General features: G+C 41.7%; 2 protein-coding genes across 2 annotated transcripts in view; both read right to left on the reverse strand.

Moving 5' to 3' along the window:
* Positions 1 to 6,719, reverse strand: part of IQUB (IQ motif and ubiquitin domain containing) — a 31,946-nt gene extending 25,227 nt beyond the window's left edge. The window contains exons 1-6 of the mRNA XM_048502339.1: positions 6,625 to 6,719; positions 3,838 to 4,415; positions 3,285 to 3,419; positions 1,219 to 1,386; positions 951 to 1,126; positions 197 to 352 (exon numbers count right to left, since the gene is read on the reverse strand). Coding sequence (XP_048358296.1) covers positions 197 to 352; positions 951 to 1,126; positions 1,219 to 1,386; positions 3,285 to 3,419; positions 3,838 to 4,411 — 1,209 coding nt within the window. The 5' untranslated portion in view covers positions 4,412 to 4,415; positions 6,625 to 6,719. The remainder of the gene's footprint in view (positions 1 to 196; positions 353 to 950; positions 1,127 to 1,218; positions 1,387 to 3,284; positions 3,420 to 3,837; positions 4,416 to 6,624) is intronic.
* A 3,373-nt stretch (positions 6,720 to 10,092) lies between these two features.
* Positions 10,093 to 19,103, reverse strand: NDUFA5 (NADH:ubiquinone oxidoreductase subunit A5). Its single transcript, XM_048501771.1, has 5 exons — positions 18,958 to 19,103; positions 17,131 to 17,175; positions 13,360 to 13,476; positions 11,670 to 11,735; positions 10,093 to 10,297 (listed from the first exon to the last, which is right to left on the reverse strand). Exons 1-5 carry the CDS (start codon positions 18,976 to 18,978, stop codon positions 10,196 to 10,198), a joined length of 351 nt encoding a protein of 116 aa, XP_048357728.1. The 5' UTR covers positions 18,979 to 19,103; the 3' UTR covers positions 10,093 to 10,195.
* Between the last annotated feature and the right edge of the window lie 345 nt (positions 19,104 to 19,448).

Consider the following 19,448-nt stretch of genomic DNA (forward strand, 5'->3'; position numbering starts at 1 on the left):
GTGAGTCAGTCATACTGTTTTGGTCCTAGGTGCATCACTGTGAAGAATAGGAGAAAGGCCGCACCCCAAGTATCTGTCCATCCAGCGGCTTGAGAGTAACCAGTGCTAATGGGTAGCATCACATGATCTGGTGATTTAAACTACTGTTTTCAATGCTGTGATTTAATAATAATCATTCAATAACCTGAACACTTACTGCCTTAAGTCTTCGAGCATGGTACTCTTCAGCTGTGACATAGCCTTTTGGTTCGATGAATTTATCAGTGATGTTTGAAACATAAACACCAATTTTAGTCATCTGGGTTGAAGCTGTATTTCTTGTCTGTTGCAGCTTTTTTCTCTCAACCACCGTCTAGGAAAAAATATTCATTTTTATGCTGTAAAAGCTACCATAACAGTGAAAATCTAAGCAGAGCTAAACCCTAGAATCCACACAAGTGCTGTAATGGAAGGGTAGTTGGGAACTCTGGAAGCCTGAACAAGTCATACTAAGCTCAGCAAGCAGGGTCAAAGCAACGAGTTGTGATATCAATGAGATGGGACCTGATGAGAGGCAAACAGCACTACTATGGAGAGGAAGGCAATGGCAAACCACCTCCACAAAATCCCATGGTCGGTTGGCATAAACTGAGTGTGAGTTATTGATGCTTAATTACACTGTGCTTATGACGGCACTGTAAAACACATTTTTCTATTTACCAATTGTAATGCATGAAAAGCTCGTTTGTGAATGTATGGTAGAAAACTAATTCTCATAATTATCTTCAAAAATCTGAAAGATACTTAGTTTGCTGACTTCAGTGCAATCCTAAGGAGAGTTACTCCATACTAAAACCATTGAAAAGAATTGGCTTAGACTGGAGTAACTCTCCTTAGGACTGTTCTATTAGGTGCACATTAATGTTATTTCATCACTGAAATATTTCATCATTTCATCATTGAAAATTTACCTGTGTCGACCGACAAAACTCTTCATATCCTTTCTCTGGACGTTTTTTGGGTACAGTCTGTGATCCTGCATTGTGATATTCCACACCTGTTAGCCTATGTCTAAATCCACCTAGAAATGGTTTCTTGAAAGTTGGCCTTGTAATCTCTACAGATAAATCCTGAAATGTGTCTGCATCTATTTAGAAACAACAGTGTTAAATTGAATGCAAGACAGTATAATAACTGAGCAGAATAAGCTGGAATGCGCATTTGAAAATGGCTGTTCACCTGTTTGTACTTTGACAGTTATAACATCAGGCATATAGTATTCTTGGAGGAGTTCAGATGATTTGATTGGAAAGCGTTCCTCGTCTAGGGAGAACACATCAAACTGAATTGTTCCATGATGTTTTGCACCAAGATCCTGTAGAGTTTCATTATTTTCCATTATTTTCCCTAAAATTTAAATAGTTAAAATTACCAGGTCTCACATCATATACATGGGATAAATATCAACACAAAATAAAATTCAGGTTGGTTTGGGAGAAGCGGGCATGCTTAGAGAATGCCCTTGCAACTGATATTCTGAGTTGGCCATTTCCTCCAAAACAAATGGGTTTCTCACCTTGTCCTGTCCCAGTGCATGGGAATCTGAAGATACTGATGTTACAGGGAAACTTTCTGAAGTGAAGGGACTAGCCAGGCACTGTGAGGCAAGGCTCACCATGCAAACAGAATCTGTGGATTGAACTGAAACACACAACTGCTGCTCCCAGTATGCTTGCATATGTGCAGAAGCTCTACATCAGTGGTTTCTGTCCCCTGGAGAGCAGTGGGATTACCCAGGAGAGCACTAAGAGACAAGGGGATGGCAGGGGGCACTGGAGGTGGACCCTTCAACTGTGTTGTTCACTCATTTACAATGGATAAAACTATATCACCATGCTGGGAAATCTTGTAGAAACTATCAAAAAAAAATTCAGACTCTGAAAAGCTGGTATCATTGGAGTGAGTTCATCCATCTAGTTCAGGGATAGGGAACCTGCGGCTCTCCAGATGTTCAGGAACTACAATTCCCATCAGCCCCTACCTGCATGGCCAATTGGCCATGCTGACAGAGGCTGATGGGAATTGTAGTTCCTGAACATCTGGAGAGCCGCAGGTTCCCTACCCCTGATCTAGTTGAATAAATTAAAAGCTTTACTTTGTAAATTAATTAATTAATTGTTTTGAATATTATTGTTATGCTCTTCCATGGTGGATAATGCAAATCACAATTTTTAATAATGCTTTTTATAGAGTGGGGGCATTGTGGATGAGTTCATGGAACCATAGGGGCAGAGGCCCAAAAAAGTTTGGAAACCAGTGTTCTACACAATATCCTCTGCAGTCACTGAGTTCTACCTAACACTGTGAGTCTCTAGGAATACCAGAAGGTGGCTACTTACATATATTGACTCTTAATACAAAACAAATCAATCAATTCTATTCAGCAGTATTCACACTTACTCTGGATCCAACCAGAGGCGTAGCTGGGTAAAGCTGCGCCCAGGGCGACCTCCGAGTTCCCCCCCCCCCACGCGCCACCACTTATGTGTTATGACAGTGCTTTGCGGTGGCTGTGGCACAGGGATCCGGGGGGGGGGGAGAGAAAATGTGGAGGCCGCCATCCCCCCTCTGCCCCATGGAGTGGGGCAGAGAAAGTTTTCCCTGCTGGGGCAGCGGCTCCCACAGCGGGAGAGCCAGTGGCACCGAGCAGGCTACCACCGCCATTTCCCTTTCTACCCCATGGAGCAGGGAGCTGAGCCTTCTTCTCCGTGGGGCAGAGGGGGTCCTTGGCGCTGCCGGTTCCTGTGGCAGGAGAGCGCCGAGCTTAGAGGCTTCAGCGCCCCTTTCTCTCCCAGAGGGACTTTCTGAGAGCAGAGGGGATGCAAACTCGGCGCTATGGGCTTGCTCTTTTTTTTAAGCTGAGAAAGGGACAGAGCAAGCCCATAGTACCAAGAGGAGCACTGCAGCCTCCATTCTGGGCTTGGGGGTGCAATATAGCCAGACCACACCCCCTCCTCCTTGCCTGGTGCGCCCTCATTATCTCTGCCTTTCCCTGGGGTTTTTTTGAAAGCCGAGTATTGCTTTAAAAAAAAGCCCCGGGAGAGACAGAGATAATTAGGGCACTCCAGGCAAGGAGGAGGGGCCATGGTCTGGCTATTTTGCGCCCCCCAAGTGACTTCTTTTGGTGGCATCTGGGACAAAGCGTCCCGGATGTCCCCATGGGAGTTTCGCCACTGGATCCAACTTATAATTATTCTTATAGATCTGGGGAACAAAGAGAGGTTCATATACGACTTGATACATACCTAGTAACATGAACTGTAAAACATCCTGTGGTATTTTGAATCGTGATGAAAAATACTCTTTCATTTGCCCCACAGTTCTGTTAATATTGAAGGTCGTTGTGAAAATCTGGATATCAGGATGTAGCATAATCTTAACTGGGGAAATGAGAAAACAAAATAAATCCATGCTCATACTTCCTCAGCTAGTTTAGATCTCACTGTATGCCTTTTCTTTTCCAAGGCAACTAAGGTAATTTTTTTCAAGTTTATTATCACTTCAGAAACAATGTTTTAAATAAAATTGTTGACTCCTGTACAATTATACATACTTACTGTATGGCCATTTACACATGGGGCTTCTCGTTGTACCAAGCTTACCTTTCTTTTGTGGCAGATCAGCCAGGGCACAGATAACAGACAAGTGCAATTTGGTTATTTTCTGTCCTTAAAAAAAGACCCCCTACCCAGCACACCACAATATTGCTTTGATAGGAAATTTGGCCAGAAACGGGAAAGCACTAGAGAAGACAAAAAGGCAACAAAAGAGAATTACAATACCAGCTAAAAAGTATACCTGTTGTGGTAGAATATTTTGTATCTTCTGGAACGTCTGGTGTTTGAGATTGCGAAGTTCCCGATAGCGGGCTATCTAAATCATGTGTTTCTGCAGCTAATCCAGACAGATTTTCAGCAAGAGTTCCAGAAGCTTTTGCTGTTATTTCAACTACTGGAGCTGGTGTGTCAACATCAGACTGAATTTCATCACTAAGTTCTTTGACACCTGCAGCATGTTGCTGAACCTGTGGTTCTGCATGGGCTTCCTCTTGCTCTGCTGCAGTGTCTACTCTCACATCTGCAACATCTCTCTGAACCTGTGGTTCTGCATGGGCTTGGTCTGATGCAGTGTCCAAGCTCTCTGGCACCTCTTCAGAAGCACTGGACTCAAGAATTAGCTGCTCCTGCTTGGCAGGCTCAGCTGTTTCATTTGACTGTGTTGCATCTATCTGTTTTTCTGTAATCTCTACAAAGTCTATAATTTCTTCTGTTGATTGAGTTATTGATGGGTCCTCTACAACTTGCTGTTCAGCTACTGAAACATTAGCCTCTGCTTCAGCAAGGTCATCACCCTCTTTCTCTGGATCAGCCATTTCACTGAAATTAAAGAATACATATTTTGACATTCTTGTAAGAGTCAGGCATAGTTTTGAAATAAATGGTAATCCATACTTAGAAATTTAGACTAATCCCCAATTTGAAGTAACTGGCTGCCTATTTTTCGCTAGACACGGCAACAACCACCAGTAAGAGAAAGTTTTTCAGATTAAATGACAGATGTGGAAATTTTCCAAAATGGACAATTTCCTAGTGCTTTGCTTTCTAAAGAAAAAGTTTCCATCTCCCCCCTTCCATAAAATTGGTAACTATGAATGGATAATACTGTGAAAACATTTTACACAAGGTTGGCAGTTTCAATTTTATAAAAAATGTTTTTCAGGTTATCCTCAGGGATTGTGTGAGAGAGAACATGCATGTTTTCAAACTATTATTTACATAGCTTCTCTGACACAGTGAAAGGGATATTATCACCAATCTAATTATTCTCATTTGGAATTAACAAGTAAAGCTATGAAGAATGAAAGTGTGATCTTCTCCACATGACTGGTTTAAAACATTTCCAGCCCTCTAATGCTGCATTTTTCCTGTGATGTTCCACACATCCCCCCCACCCCCCGTTTCATTCTGGAAAAGTTTCCAGTTAACCTTTTCTGCATTGTTTCTGAAAAGACTTGTACTATAATATTTTTGCTTGAAACAGTTCTGAGATATCTTCCCTTACAGTGTGATCATACTGACACAGTTTGTCCACCAAAAAGCCTATCCCCTATGCGACTGTCCAAACTTTCCTTCATCCCATCTGCCACTTTTTTCATCCCTCACCTCACTGCTTTGCCCTCTCCACTTATTTTTCTTGTATTCTCCTTTTTTGCCCCCCACTTTTTCAAATCATCAAATCAGCAATGCTATGAATCATTACAACAATGCATTGGGGGGGGGGGAGCAAAAGAAAAGAAGATGATGGCAAAACGAAAGAAGATTGCAAACAAAAAAAGATGGTGGCCAGAAAACAATGTTCTGAGGAGAGCAGTGCAAACAAACCATGTTTTTTTTAAAAAAAGAGAGATCAAAAACACCTTTGAAATGGGGTAAAGTGTGGGGTGTGGCAAAGGTTGAAACTGAGGCACCCCAGTGACCCCCATGTAAAAGAGTCAAATTCTGCTGAAATAGATGAGTGAATAGCTATGTCTGTAGCATATCATGAGCAATTCTTTCAGCAGAGTAAAATGAGTGTACCAACAGTTTTCAGAGGGTTTTCAGTGTTTCTTTAAAATGTATGATATAGAAGAAAAGTGCATGTTATGCTTTCTATAGATTTACAAATGTTACCAATAGAATTAACTTCCTCATAAAGCTCTGAATTTGTCAGAACATAACATTTAAATCATATCCCCCCCCCCCCCCGAATCGAATAGGTCAGTTTCTGCTTTGTTACTGGAACATAAAACCACAACCGAGTAGTGGTTAATGGCAGCAGACTCTAATCTGGAAAATGGGGTTCGACTCCCCACATGAAGCCCACTGGGTGACTTTGGGTCGGTCATAGTTCTCTCAGCCCACCCCGGAAGCAGGCAATGGCAAACCACCTCTGGAAGTCTCTTGCCTTGAAAACGCTATGGAGTTGCCATAAATCGTGACTTGACATGCACACACGTATACATATACACGGAAGTTCGTTATATTGCATGTCCCCTTCCTTAGCTCGAGGGCTAGCGACTTGGCTCTACTGTGGGGCTTACGCTTATTCCAAACGAAAGTGTTTCTGAGACAGTTTAAAAATATATACAGAAAGTCTGCAGCACCGCGATTTCAGCTACCCCTGTTAAAGCTCATTCTGCCACCAAAGGCCCAGGAGGCAGGAACCCTGTGAAATCTGAACCGCAATCCCCACGCACGACTTCCGCCATGAAAGAAACTGTCGGACTTCTAAAAGCCTCTCAACAGCCGTTCAAGGATTGCAACACCCAGCATGTATTGGGAATCACGAGTAGTTACATCAGAGAGTGAAACTCTAGCCGACCCTTCAATCGTGCCTATGGACTACTTATTCTGAAGGGCTTTGTGCCGCCATCGCTGTACTCTTTTAAAGGTGGTCTTTTCGCACGGCCTGTTGGGAAATGTACCTAAGGACTTAGCCCTCTGTGATACAAGGAGAGAGTGGGCGCAGTTTCTTGCACCTCCGCTCCGGCTCTCCCTCCTCTTCAGATTTGTTTTTCTAAGCAGGAAGGAAGTCAAACACCTTTACCTGGCTAATCGAACATCAACGATTATCGTTCTATGCACTCCGCCGCTAGTCACTGTATCTATGGCAACGAGGATGCCATGAACTCTCGCGAGAGTGAGTAAAGCGAGACTATCCCTGCCTGCTTCTCAGCTTCACTGTAAAGCAGGAGAAAGCGGCTGAGGTTTGGAGACAGCCGTCAGTACCGTCCCCTTCTCCACGCCCGTGGCGACAAGGAAAAAAAGCATGTCAGCAAAACAACTCAAAAAGGCGATTTCTTGACATAATTTCCACAGTTGCCAAAATAAAACTATTGTTTTTGTTGGATGGAGGGGAGAAAGCTGCAAACTGTTAACGTTTTTAATTGCAGAAATTATCACTTAATTGCAGAAATTTTCAAAAGGTACTGAGCACTACTGTTTTGCAGCTGGCCACCATGGCGAAGTCGGCTTCGTAAGGAAGCCTAGCCCTAGATGGAAGTAAATCCCATTGAAATCAATGGGCCTTGCCCTCAGGCCCAATGCAAGAAACAGGCTGCAAGGGAGGGGAAAAGTATTCCTGGACAGAAGCGTGAGGCTACTGAATGGTTAGTCCTCAAACACAACCTAAGACCCAGAGAAGGGTAGCTCGGCTCGCCACCATCAGCCAGAATAGTAGCGAAGGGAGCTTGTTTGCAATGTTCGCTCCTGGAAAGAAGTGGTTACATTACTCTCTGGTTATCGGCTGTCAGTGTAAGGTTAAGGACATTCTGACCTCTTTTCAGCAGAACTGCCAACTGTAGTCTACATAATCATTTTATTTAAAATATACCACTTCAGGAGAAAATGACTGCTTTGGAAGGTGAAGCCTTCTCTGAAGGATAGCTTTGGATAGCTGAAGCCATCTCTAGTTTAAAATTTTATGTATTTTAACTAATTTATATTTATATTTATGATGTTTTAAATTTTTATGTTGTTGGAAACCGCCCTGAGCCTTCGGGGAGGGCGGTATACAAATATAATAAATAAATAAATAAATAAAATAAATAAATTAGGTGGATTGTATGGCATTGTAGTAAATGAAAAATGTGTTTTCTACTAATGAGGAAATGAGTCATAAGGGAGGATGTTTGTGGCTGGACAAGAACCACCTGAAGCTAGTTAGAGTATATAGGCTAAAGGACAAAAACTGTGCAAGCAGAGTTAACTGAGTATGCTTAATGAGCTAATGCATATTAACTTCTGCTCTGACGATAACCTTCATTTTAATGCACATATGAGAGGGGTGAGGGTGTGGGGCACATATCAAGGAGTAACATGTAAATAGGCGGACTGGAAAGTTGTAATTCCAAGTATCCTTCGCCAATGGGAGAATGGAATGTGGCGGAACTGGGGAAAGGGAATAAATACGCTGTATAGTAATGGAGTCTGCCCATGTGAGGACTGCTCCCCTTTCTTTGCAAATAAAGTTACTTAGAACTCTATCCTGTTGGCTTGATATTTGGTAACAAAATATTGGGCACCACAGCATTATACCCTATTAATGTCCCTCTCCTCCCTAAACCTCACTCTTCCAGACCCCACCCTAAAATCTCCAGGTATTTTCAAACCTAGAGTTGGCAACCCTGCACGTATTTAATGTTTGTAAGCCATGATGGTCATTGATCAAAAGAGAACTTCAGTGCAGTTAATGTGTTGTGGATGCATCCTGTTTGCACATACTTATACTAGGTTGATTTAAAAGTTAGCATAAGTCCATTGATGGAAAAGCAAGACTTCAACACAAGGATTCCTGCAAGAACAATATACCGTAACTGATTTCAGAGCCTTCTACAATTTAATGTTCTGCCAAACAATAAATTTTTTATCCACCCCTAGGGAGAAACTCCAGTTTTTAGATGGATATGGTTACAGCTAACAAGTTTATAGTAGTATAGAACTTGGTGAAAGAAGGGATGATGAAGTCTCCTATTGTAAGACCAAAATGTTCAGTTACTGAGAGCAAGCATTTTTGCTGTATCAGTGGAGGAAGGAAAGAACATGGGTGGGCTCCTCATGGCAGCATACAAGATTTCCATACTGCTATTTCTGGGAGTGAGCCAGTGTGGTGTAGTGGTTAATAGCAGAAGACTGTAATCTGGAGAACCAGGGTCAATTCCCCACCCCTCCACATGAAGCCTGCTGGGTGACTTTGACCCAGTCACAGTTGTCTCAAAACTCAGTCAGCCCATGCAGAGGCAGGCTGTGGCCAAATACCTCTGAACATCTTTTGCCTTTACAATTGCCACAAGTCAGCTGTGACTTGATAGTACACACAAATTTCTGTGAGTGGGTGGAGGGAGTTAATCCACTCAAGAATAACCTTTTGTCTGGTTCTGCTGCCATCAGATTTGACTCCAGGGATGTCTCGCTATTCAGGGTTTGCTTTCAGTTGGACAACTTCATCCAATTTTTCCACTCTGCCCTGCCATTTACCTAGTCCTAAATGCCTCTTTCCTCCCTTGGGGTTCCTGGGCATGTCCTTTAAATGCTTCCCCAAGAGAGGGCCAACCCTGGGCTCAGCCAATCCTCCCTCCCCAATTCATCCCCGGGGAGTGACAAGCCCTTGGACCAATGGATGGTCTTTGAGTGATGAGCTCATTGTTCCTTCCCTCTGGACTTCTTTAAATAGCTGACTGTCCTGGCAATCTCTAAGAAGAGTGATGCTGCTGAAAACTGGCTGAGCTCATCCTGAGTAAATTCTGCCAAGACCAGGCCCAGCTGTGCTGCAATCAGATAGGCATCTTTTCCAGCTCTGGGTCTTGCTGGCACAATGTGTCTTAGGTGGGGATTGTAGTCTCCTGGAATGTGGGAGCAGAAGTATTGCCCCAAGACACCTTTACTGAGATAATTTGGAATGTAAAGATTTGTGCTGTCTGCTAAGTATAAAACCCTATGCATGGAGAAATCCCCACAATACAACCCTGTCCACATTCCCACAGAATGTATGCACAGGAACCATGCCAGAGTACTTCCAGTAACAGAAAGCCTATAAACTACTTTCATATCCCCACCTAGTTTAACCTTTTAATAATGTGGGGAGGCGAGTGATGGAATGACTCTGTTATGCCCTTCAAGTATTCCTAAATCTTTGCAGGAAATGATGTAATCCATCAGATTTAAGATTATAGCAGATACGAAGCTTTATCATAAAAAGGAAGAAGCGTGCAGAACAAGTATGAATTATTCTAGGTTACAACTATGGTGAACATTTCTTGCTGGCTTTGTCCTTTGTAATCAAATAGTATGATTTCTAAAATAAAATAAGGTGTTTTCCACATCAGCAAGACATAATTACTAACTTGACTTACCAGTTTAAGTAAATATCAGAAGCCATTTGAAACAAAGTTTTGCAACAATTTGCAAAACAAAAAGTTTGCTGCCAAGTATTAGAAAAAGTAAATAAATTATTCAGACCCCATTCTACTCTGTGAATATAGAATAAAATTCCAAATAATACTAAAGCAGACAAAAATATTAGACGTAGAATTGTATTTAAGTTAAAGATTTTTTTCATCCACACCCATATTACATTTAATGAAGTAGTTTTCTATTTCAGAAATTAGAAATAGTGCAGACTAGACTGGCCACTTCCACTGATTAGCAGGAGGTTCTTCAACTAAAGGCTCCCATGGCCGCCACTGCACCATTTTCCGGGCAAGGGAGAGCTCATTTTCAGCCTGTTGAGAAAAAAGAAAAGTGAATTTTAAAACCTGCCCAAATCATCCTGCACCAACCTGTCCTACTAGGTTGAGTGCAGCAATTTGTAAATGGAAGGCAGTTATTGTTACAGATAGTTTCTCCTTTCCCCTCCCAATAGCAGCCCTTTCTGACTCAAGGATTATGGAGTAATGATCATGCGGGTAAGGAGGCTACTGCGGAGGGAAGATCAAACTACCTTTCCTGCCTCTTTATTCAGTGACTAAGGAAAGGTACAGAACAAAGAAATTTATTTTACCTTCCTCTCCCTATGTCACATGTGAGATCTGCGAGTGGAGGATGAATTCCAGAATACTATCTGCTCTCTGTGGCTTGAGCAGGCCAATTTCTCCATCCTATGGTTTCCTGCTTTAACTGATCTCAATATTCCAGTCTTTCCAACAGCAATAAGCATACTCAACTGTCATCAAGCCACTGGGATGTGGACATGTTTTTTAATTAAAAAATTACAATGTAAACTTTTTCTGCTTATCTGGCAAATGAGAAGGAATAGCTAACTTGTGTGCGGGTGGCCTTGTTTCAGTGCTTTATTGAAGAGCAGTTACCTACCAAGATTGCTATTAGAAAAAAAAGCTGTGGGCTCATTAAAATTATGTGGGGTGCATGCATTTGAAAATCCCACCCTGCCTTCAAAAACTTTCTATAACCTCACAAAGATATGAACAAATCCATTCCCCCTTGGTTGGTTCAACTGCTCTAAAAATCCCAAACCGCCTTGAGAACACTCAGTTCTCAGCAGGTAGCTTTTGTTCCTTTTGGTTAATTACAATATTATGTTTCTAAGCGTAACTAAAGATTTCCTTCTAGTTTTGGTATCTGTGCACATCTGGGATGTTTGCTGGGAATTAATGAGGGACTGTGGCTCAGTGGCAGACCATCTTTTTGGCATGTAAAAGGTCAGGTTCAATCCCCGACATCTTCAGTTAAAAAATCAGGTAGTAAGTGATGTGAAAGATCTCTACCTAACATGTTGGAGAGTTGCTGCCAATCTGAGTAGACAGTGCTGACCTTGATGAACCAAGGGTTTGATTCAGTATAAAACAGCTTCATGTGTTCATATGTGTTTAATGCAGGGGGAACAAATCCCACCTCCCAACAGATACATAGGATTAGCCACTTTACAACTTAATATACTAATGACAATATACTAATGATGAAAATTAAATACTATATTCTTCTCTACGGAGATACAAAAAGACATTAATCCCTCAGTGATCAAGGCATTAAAAAGGATGTTGGGATTCCCTCCAATCTCTTAATAGATGTTACAGCTGACACAAAGAAGCTACAATGAACTTCAATTGTTTGTAGTTCAGTAATGTCCAACTTGACCTGCAAAATCACTTCTTCTAGCTGTCCACAGTTTATTTTATTTTCTAGTTTTTGCACATCAGGCTCCTGCAAATTAAAATAAAAGAAAATTAAAGACTCACATCTGTTCTACTATATATGTAAGCAACAAATGCATATGCCTCATTCTGAAAGAAAAATTGAAACTGAAAGCTGTGGTTACCAGTGACATACATTCACATCTTTTCATCAACAAGAAAATATTTTAGGCTATTCTTTCCGCAACAAGATGAAGATTTTCAAGGGCTGTACACTTGTGCTCAGCATTTTCAATAAAGAGCTTTGTTGCCATGGAAGAATATTTACCATGGATGAATATTTAGCTATACCCGTAATAACAATATATAATCCTTTCAGTACTGCCCCAGTATAACTGTGTCTGTCAAGGTCTACTCAGTATACCTTTTCTCCCTGAAACATATATTCAACCCATTCTTGCATCTGATATATTTTCTTTAGGACTAAGACCATGTAGTATTAAGAAGGGAACTTTGTAGTTTCTGGAGACTGGCAAGAATATGCTAAAGCTAACACCATTGTAAAAACAACGGAAATCTCAAATCTCATCAATACTGGAACAACTATTTAATGGAAGTAATTTTAAGTTCAGAACATTTCAATTACCGTATATACTCGTGTGTAAGTCGACTTGCATATAAGTCAAGGCACCTAATTTTGCCACAAAAAACTGGGAAAACTTATTAACTCGCGTATAAGTCGAGAGTGGGAAATGCAGCAGCTACTGGTAAATTTCAAAAATAAAAATAGATACCAATAAAATTACATTAATTGAGGCATCAGTAGGTTAAATGTTTTTGAATATTTATTTCCAAGAAAAACAGTAAACTAGCTCTGTAAGTGGAAAAAAGGGTCAACAAAAATAATATGGTCTCAACAATAACTTTAAAAGTGCAAAAACTTTAGTTCAGTCAGCAACCAAGCTAAAACACAAGAGTTAAAATCCTTCAAAACTGGATTTTTGATCAGGGGAGGAATGTTTATGTTAGCAGTACCAACATTTCAGAGTATCTTTAGGAGACCCTCCTGATGATACCACCCAGGTTTGGTGAAGTTTGGTTCAGGGGGTCCAAAGTTATGGACCCTCAAAATGTAGCTCCCATTGGAAAAATGGGGAATGGGGCACCCCTTTTGGGTGTCCATAACTTTGGACCCCCTAAACCAAACATCACCAAACCTGGTTGGTATCAGCAAGAGATTATCTTGATGATACCACCAAGGTTTGGTGAAGTTTGATTTAAGGGGTCCAAAGTTATGGACCCTCAACATGTAGCCCCATCTATTATTAGCTCACATTGGAAACAATGGGGGCACCCCCTTTGGGGGTCCATAACTTTGGACCCCTGAACCAAACTTTACCAAATTTGGGTGGTATCATCAGGAGAGTCTCTTGAAAAATCCCTGAAATTTTGGTGTCGCTAGCCTAAAAACTGTGCCCCCTGGCGGCCAACAAAGTAAAAATCCTAAAATATTTTTTTTAATACACCTGACTCGCGTATAAGTCGAGGGGGGCTTTTTCAGCACAAAAAAAGTGTGCTGAAAAATTAGACTGATATGTGAGTATATACGGTACTTTGAAACACATGGTATGACAAGAGAGGAATATAACACACCAACTGACTCATGTCATTTGAATTTAATATTGTGTACTTACTGTTTTTACTAGATCAAATCTCTCATTTACAATTTTCTCTGTGTAAGTCCTGTAGGCGGCATCTCTGGGAATGTTCTGCAGAGCTGCAAGAATTTTTGTATACAATATCCTCAAGCGCTGAAAAGATTACACAGTATTCAATAAGCAGAAGGTTTAAATTGGCCATTCATTCCTATGCATTAACCCCTGAACAGCACCACAAACAACGCTGGCAGTACCAATAGTGGAAGCAGGGCTAAAATGCTGCACTGAAGTCTTGAAAACCCCAAATTCTAGGCATCTATAAAAACTGTAAAGTCTCAAATAGCTAGTTAGGATTCTGGTTTTCTTTCCATAAATCCTAATGAAACAGAATACAGTTTATTAGTCTACTTCACATTCAGACACTTGCTCTGATCAAAGGCCCATAATGTATGATCCTAACAACAGGGATACATTTTATATTTCTTACCAGTGATCTCTCTGTCTCCAAAGCAAAGGGCTTGAAGTAGGAGATAGAAGGTGTGACTTTGGCCACTTTCTTACCAGTACTTTATACTAGTCCACACTGGCTTTCATTCACGTATGACAATAACTATCCTCACTCGACTTCTTCAATCCAGACTAAGACAGGTGTTTGGCCTTCCTCTGATTCATACCCAATGTGCCCATCTCTAGAAACATTATCTTCTAGTGCTGCTTTAACAACATTGGGCTCCCTGTTAATATTTGCTCTGATCATTCAGCTTAACAGCTAATTACTTGGGACAATTCAAAAACAGAGTTACTGCACTTCTTGTGTGACAGTAATGTGGAAATATGTGGGACAAAGCTGTCCCATTAGGACTGTAATTTCTAATCATGAATTCACTTCAGTAATGGGAGACAAAAACAGTGCAACTTGTCAGGAATGGCACCCGTCTTCCAGGTATCACTCAGCGGGGCACACATGGTTACAGGATTAACAGCTGGATGAGGGGATGCTGGTTCCATTGCATGGGGATTGATCTATGCTTTACAATGTAACCAATTCTATGGCATATTAATGGCCTACTTTCTGTTCTTATGTGCTTGCAAATGTAGATGATGTTGCCAAGGCTCTGGGAGGGGGAAGGAGCAGAACTTGGCAGGAGGCTATCTGACTATCTCCATCTTGGCCTTGGGATGCCTGCTTTCAAAAACATTCTTGTTCACACTTTGCTTTCCCACATTATCTGGGAATTTGGGAGGGGGGATTTAGGGGAGCATTGAGTGGGGATAAAAATGAATACTGAAGATGAATACTGCAGATCGAGCAGAACTGGCTTCCTGAGGTTGGGGAACTTGTTGCCTTTCCAATAAAGATGACTGATCCTACATCTAGAGTCCGCTTATTGATTATTGGTCCAAGACCTAACACAACTACACACTAGTATAAAATTTGCAGAGCCCACTAAAAATGAATTCTTATTTTCAACTCCAAGTTGGAACACTATAGTTATATACATTTAAATGTGGGGTTAACATTTTTGAGGTGATAAAAAATCCAACCATCTAGTAAACAAGATACTGTCATAATTCATTCCTGCTTTTACACATATCACAGGTCAACCACAATGTTTATAATACAATTTCCATAAATACAACTAAGCAGAAGTCTATAACTAGCCAAAAGATGACTTCTTTAAAAAAAAAACAGTACATCACCACTGTAAAACACTTTAGTAAAACCACTGTATTCTTGTAACATTCCTAGAAAGTACCGGTAGGTCAGCATTATCTCCATTTTGCAGATAAGATTCTGGGTCTGATACAAACTGTTGCTTGCCTCAGGTCACCTAGTAACTTTGCGGTCCAAAGGAGATTTCCATCAGCAGTCACTGGATCACAGCTCATTCTCTTAGGCACTACATGGCAACAGTTCACAATAGCATAGTAGCTCCATCAGTCTTTCTCAGAAAGCTTTATTGCACAGGAAATGAAATGTTTGGTCAATAGCCCAGATAAACAAAGAAAGAGTCTGAGCTATTACTGAGACCCTTCCTCTCCAACAATGGTAGGAATATCAAGATCCATGAAACTAGTTCTGTATGTCTGTGGGAGGTTTAAAACTATGGCTGTTTCTGCACGGCCGTTGAAGCGCCTCCACGCCGGCAAGCATGCGGACGGCCTCTGGAGAGGCCGGCAGACGGCAGGCGGCTCCACATGGAGCCGCCTCTTCCCCCTTCCCCGTCCGACTCACCTTGTCCTCGTCGTCGCCTGCTGGCCGTCGAAGCCCCGCCCACGCTGCTCTCCGACCTCCAGGGGTCGGAGGACGAAATGGGCGGCTTTTCCAGCAGCGAGTAAACAATCGGAGAACAGCGTGTTCCCGGCGGTGCTGTTCACACCGCGCCGCAGGGAACACGCTGTTGAAGGAAAAACGACCCTTTAAAGGGTTGTTTTTCAGTGCGGTGGGCGGCGTATTTCCCGTCCCCAGGGCGCCATTTACGGGCCGTGCGGAAACGGCCTATGTTTCTTGAACAGCTTTCCATGCTACACTTTGAAATTGAGAGGATTTTCAGAAACAGTTTCTTTCTAGGTATCTTTCTGGAATCCAATGCCTCTAAACACACTTAACATAGTTCACTGGAATACCAAACATGCAGCTCGTGTAACTGGGCCGCTACCAATGTATAGTTGCTGAAAGTCAAGAGTTGTCAGATCTTCCCCAAGGGACATCTGTGACACATCAACACTAACAACCTTTTCAGAAGCAGACATAATAATTTCTCCCACAAAATTTATGCAAATTCTATAAGTGCCAGTGGAATTCCAAGCATGAACAACTCTTCTTCAAATAAGAAGCTGGCTCTTGATGCAATGTTAGGTAAGATGTTCAAAGAAAATGGACCCTTGTAACCTTACTGTTGCTAAAAGACTTGTATATTACAACATTTGAATGATAAATGCCCACTTCCAGTGATTCACTGGATCAAAGACCTTACAGCCTTATCAACATTTGAACATATTGCATATAGACAACAATTACACATGGAGATTTCTAGATATTTTGAAACCTTTTACGGATGTTTATCTGCAGACTAGTCACCATTATTGTTATTTGTCATTTTTATTTCTTTTTGTTTAGGGGTCTTATTTATAATTTAAAAGCCAAATTCAAAATGCAATGTTAGGTAGTGGTTACAGGCTACAGCATACATTCCGTAACAATGGCTGAGGTACAAATCAAAGACCTTTAGTTTGTTCATGTCTCACAATAATGTCTTAGACGAGACACCTTTAGTCTTAGTGTCTCTCCCACAGTGCGTATATTTTATTTACATAATAACACTAGATGCCTTGAAGAGGGAGTATAAGAATTACAAGAAAATGTGTGCAAAATGTTAACATGTATAGCATTAAGTATTAGAACAGCCTTTCAAAGTAGTTCCAAAATTCTTTAAAAAAATTATTTCACTTGGCAAAACAAAAAGAATCATCCACGTTAGTACAGCTTCCCTGCTTGGTCACCTGGAGGCAATTCTCACCACCACAGGCAAACTAAGAAAGTAGTTATTTAAAATAAACAAAAATGTACTTTTATCTTAAAGTAAGTTCCACTTCCTGCAGTCTAGGATGCTTAAAGGATTTGGGTTTAAGCTTTCCTTGGTAACTGATTAACCAGAATGTAGCATCTGCATATAATCTAAGTTATGAAACTTGGCTAATAATTGACCAATTTTGTGCATCATTAATACAGACATAAGCATTAATCAGTGGAAGGCTGTTTCTGCTCTGTCAACTTTAAATAAATAAGTATTTTAGAAGACTTACATCATGTGGAGCTTCGGAGACAGCGAGCCCCACAAGCCCAGTAGTCTGCAGGCATTAAAAAAAAGACAAAAACATACCAAATAAGCACACTAATCACACTAGTAATTGCTTAATTATTGACTTCCAAAATATGAAAACATGTAACCATTTTAGGGCTTTCTCCATGACTTGTATTTATTCCATTAAAGATTCAGCAAAACATTTAACACTTTTTTATTGCTTTCCTCCAAAACTATCATAGGCCCCTTCCGCACACGCAAAATAATGCGTTTTCAAACCACTTTCACAACTGTTTGCAAGTGGATTTTGCCATTCCGCACAGCTTCAAAGAGCACTGAAAGCAGTTTGAAAGTGCATTATTCTGCATGTGCGGAATGAGCCATAGCTACCAGCCTCTACCACTTACTTTTCACTGACAGCCAAAGTTCACTCTCCCACCTCTTAGGGTTGTTGTGAGGATAACATAACTATATATATCAACTTGAGTTAAAAAAAATCACATATACCATCTTGAACCCCTTGGAGGGCTGCAAGGATTTTCAAAAGGGTAACTACCTTTTAACGCTACTGTTTATATTTTACCCCGAACAAGGAAAATAGAAAAACTAGGTAAGGTCACAGCATCCTAATTCTTTTTTAGCATAGACAGCAAGGACGATGCTGGTTCTTCTTCTTCCTGTCACTTGATGACAATGGCGCCATGTGGCTTCTTGCCATATTCCCACCTTTCAGTGGGACAGCAGTGTAGAAAAGGCTGAAGAGCACCAGTTCAAATCCTCTTTTCATGTTGCTCTCTCTGCCCCTGCCTGCAGTGGGGTGCCTCCCCCTTAAGGCTGATCTGGCACCTATCTTACTTTTCCTTATGAGAAATCATTTATTCTCACCCAGGCTTTTAACTAAGGAGATCTATCTTTGTGTAAGTGTGATCTGTTTGAAATAAATGTTATTAGTCTTTTATGGTACCACTGAACTTTTGTTTGGTCTGCTTCTAACCTGAGATCAAGTTATGAATATAATTTTAAGTTGCTCATTCACTGTTTTATGCTGTTTCTATGTCCTGACTTGTTTTTAAAGGGTTGTTTTATTGTTTTAATTATGAGCCACCTGAAGCAAGGTCTCTGATAGATGGCATATAAACTTCCTAAACAAATAACACCTGTGTGTTTGTGTACTATTTGCCATCTGTTGACACTGTGCACAGAAATGCATATGCAGCGATAAATCTATTAGCCTGCAAGGTTCCCCAAGATGCCTGTATTTTGCATAATTTTAAGGAGACATGCATCCGGTTTTGGATAATTTTAAGAAGACATGCATCATGTCACAGTTGACTTGTGGAGACTCCGTAGGGTTTTCAAGCAAAGCGTCATGACCATGGTATTGCTCGGAGGTCTACAATCCAAATACTAGCCAGGATCGCGGGTGAGTGTGTGCGACTCGCCCAAGGTCACGCAGCGAGGGGAGATTTGAATCTGTTTCCGCGGGTCCTTGTCCGACCCCTGCACCACCCTCGCTGCCTACGTAGCCCTTTGCTAAATGTTTATTTCTCCAAGGCATACTGCCCCAGGACACGAGAACGTGCCACTCTCAGGAACGTGGGACTGACCCTGGATGGATGAACACTTGAAGGGCACGCAAAAAACCGTCAGAAATCAAAAGGACAAAGTGTGAGGGGTCTCGCGGGAGAGGCATTTCCTTGGATAGCTCGGATTCCTGTCCCCATGTAACCCCTAACCCTAACCCTTCGCTGTCTCATCCACGCAAATGAACGAAGAACAGCAAGTACAACCGGTCCTGACCCCAAAGGACCCTACCGTGTGCCCTCACCTTCTTCAGTACGCCAGCCATTGCCGCGCCTGCAGTGGGTAGGAAGGGGCCAGAAGCTAGAATAACGTCGTTTTTGGTTGACCAGTCGCAAAAGCCTACGAGCAACTTAATGCGCGTGCGCAGCTTTCCGAGAATGGAGGTGGAAGCTGAGGGCAACGGGGTGCGCATGCGCCCTACCCATAGTCGCGCTCTAAAATTCAGCGGCGGATGGTGTTACTCATGTCCCTTGGTTAGAGTAGAAAGCATTTGCCTAGGGCGGGGGAGGAGTATGGCGCATTTGTATTCCAGAAAATCCCTGGCGGGCGTTTGCGTGTAATTTTATTGTGTGTAAAAAGTGCCACCAAATCCCGGCCATTTGGCGACCATAGGATTCTCAAGGCAAGAGACGTTTAGGGTTTGCCATTACCTGCCTCTGCATGAGCTGAGAGAGTTCTGAGAGAACTGTGACTGGCTCAAGGTCACTCAGCGGGCTTCAAGTGGCGTGAGGGATC

The sequence above is a fragment of the Sphaerodactylus townsendi genome, linkage group LG06 (assembly GCF_021028975.2).
Source record: "Sphaerodactylus townsendi isolate TG3544 linkage group LG06, MPM_Stown_v2.3, whole genome shotgun sequence".
Taxonomy (NCBI): Eukaryota; Metazoa; Chordata; class Lepidosauria; order Squamata; family Sphaerodactylidae; genus Sphaerodactylus; species Sphaerodactylus townsendi.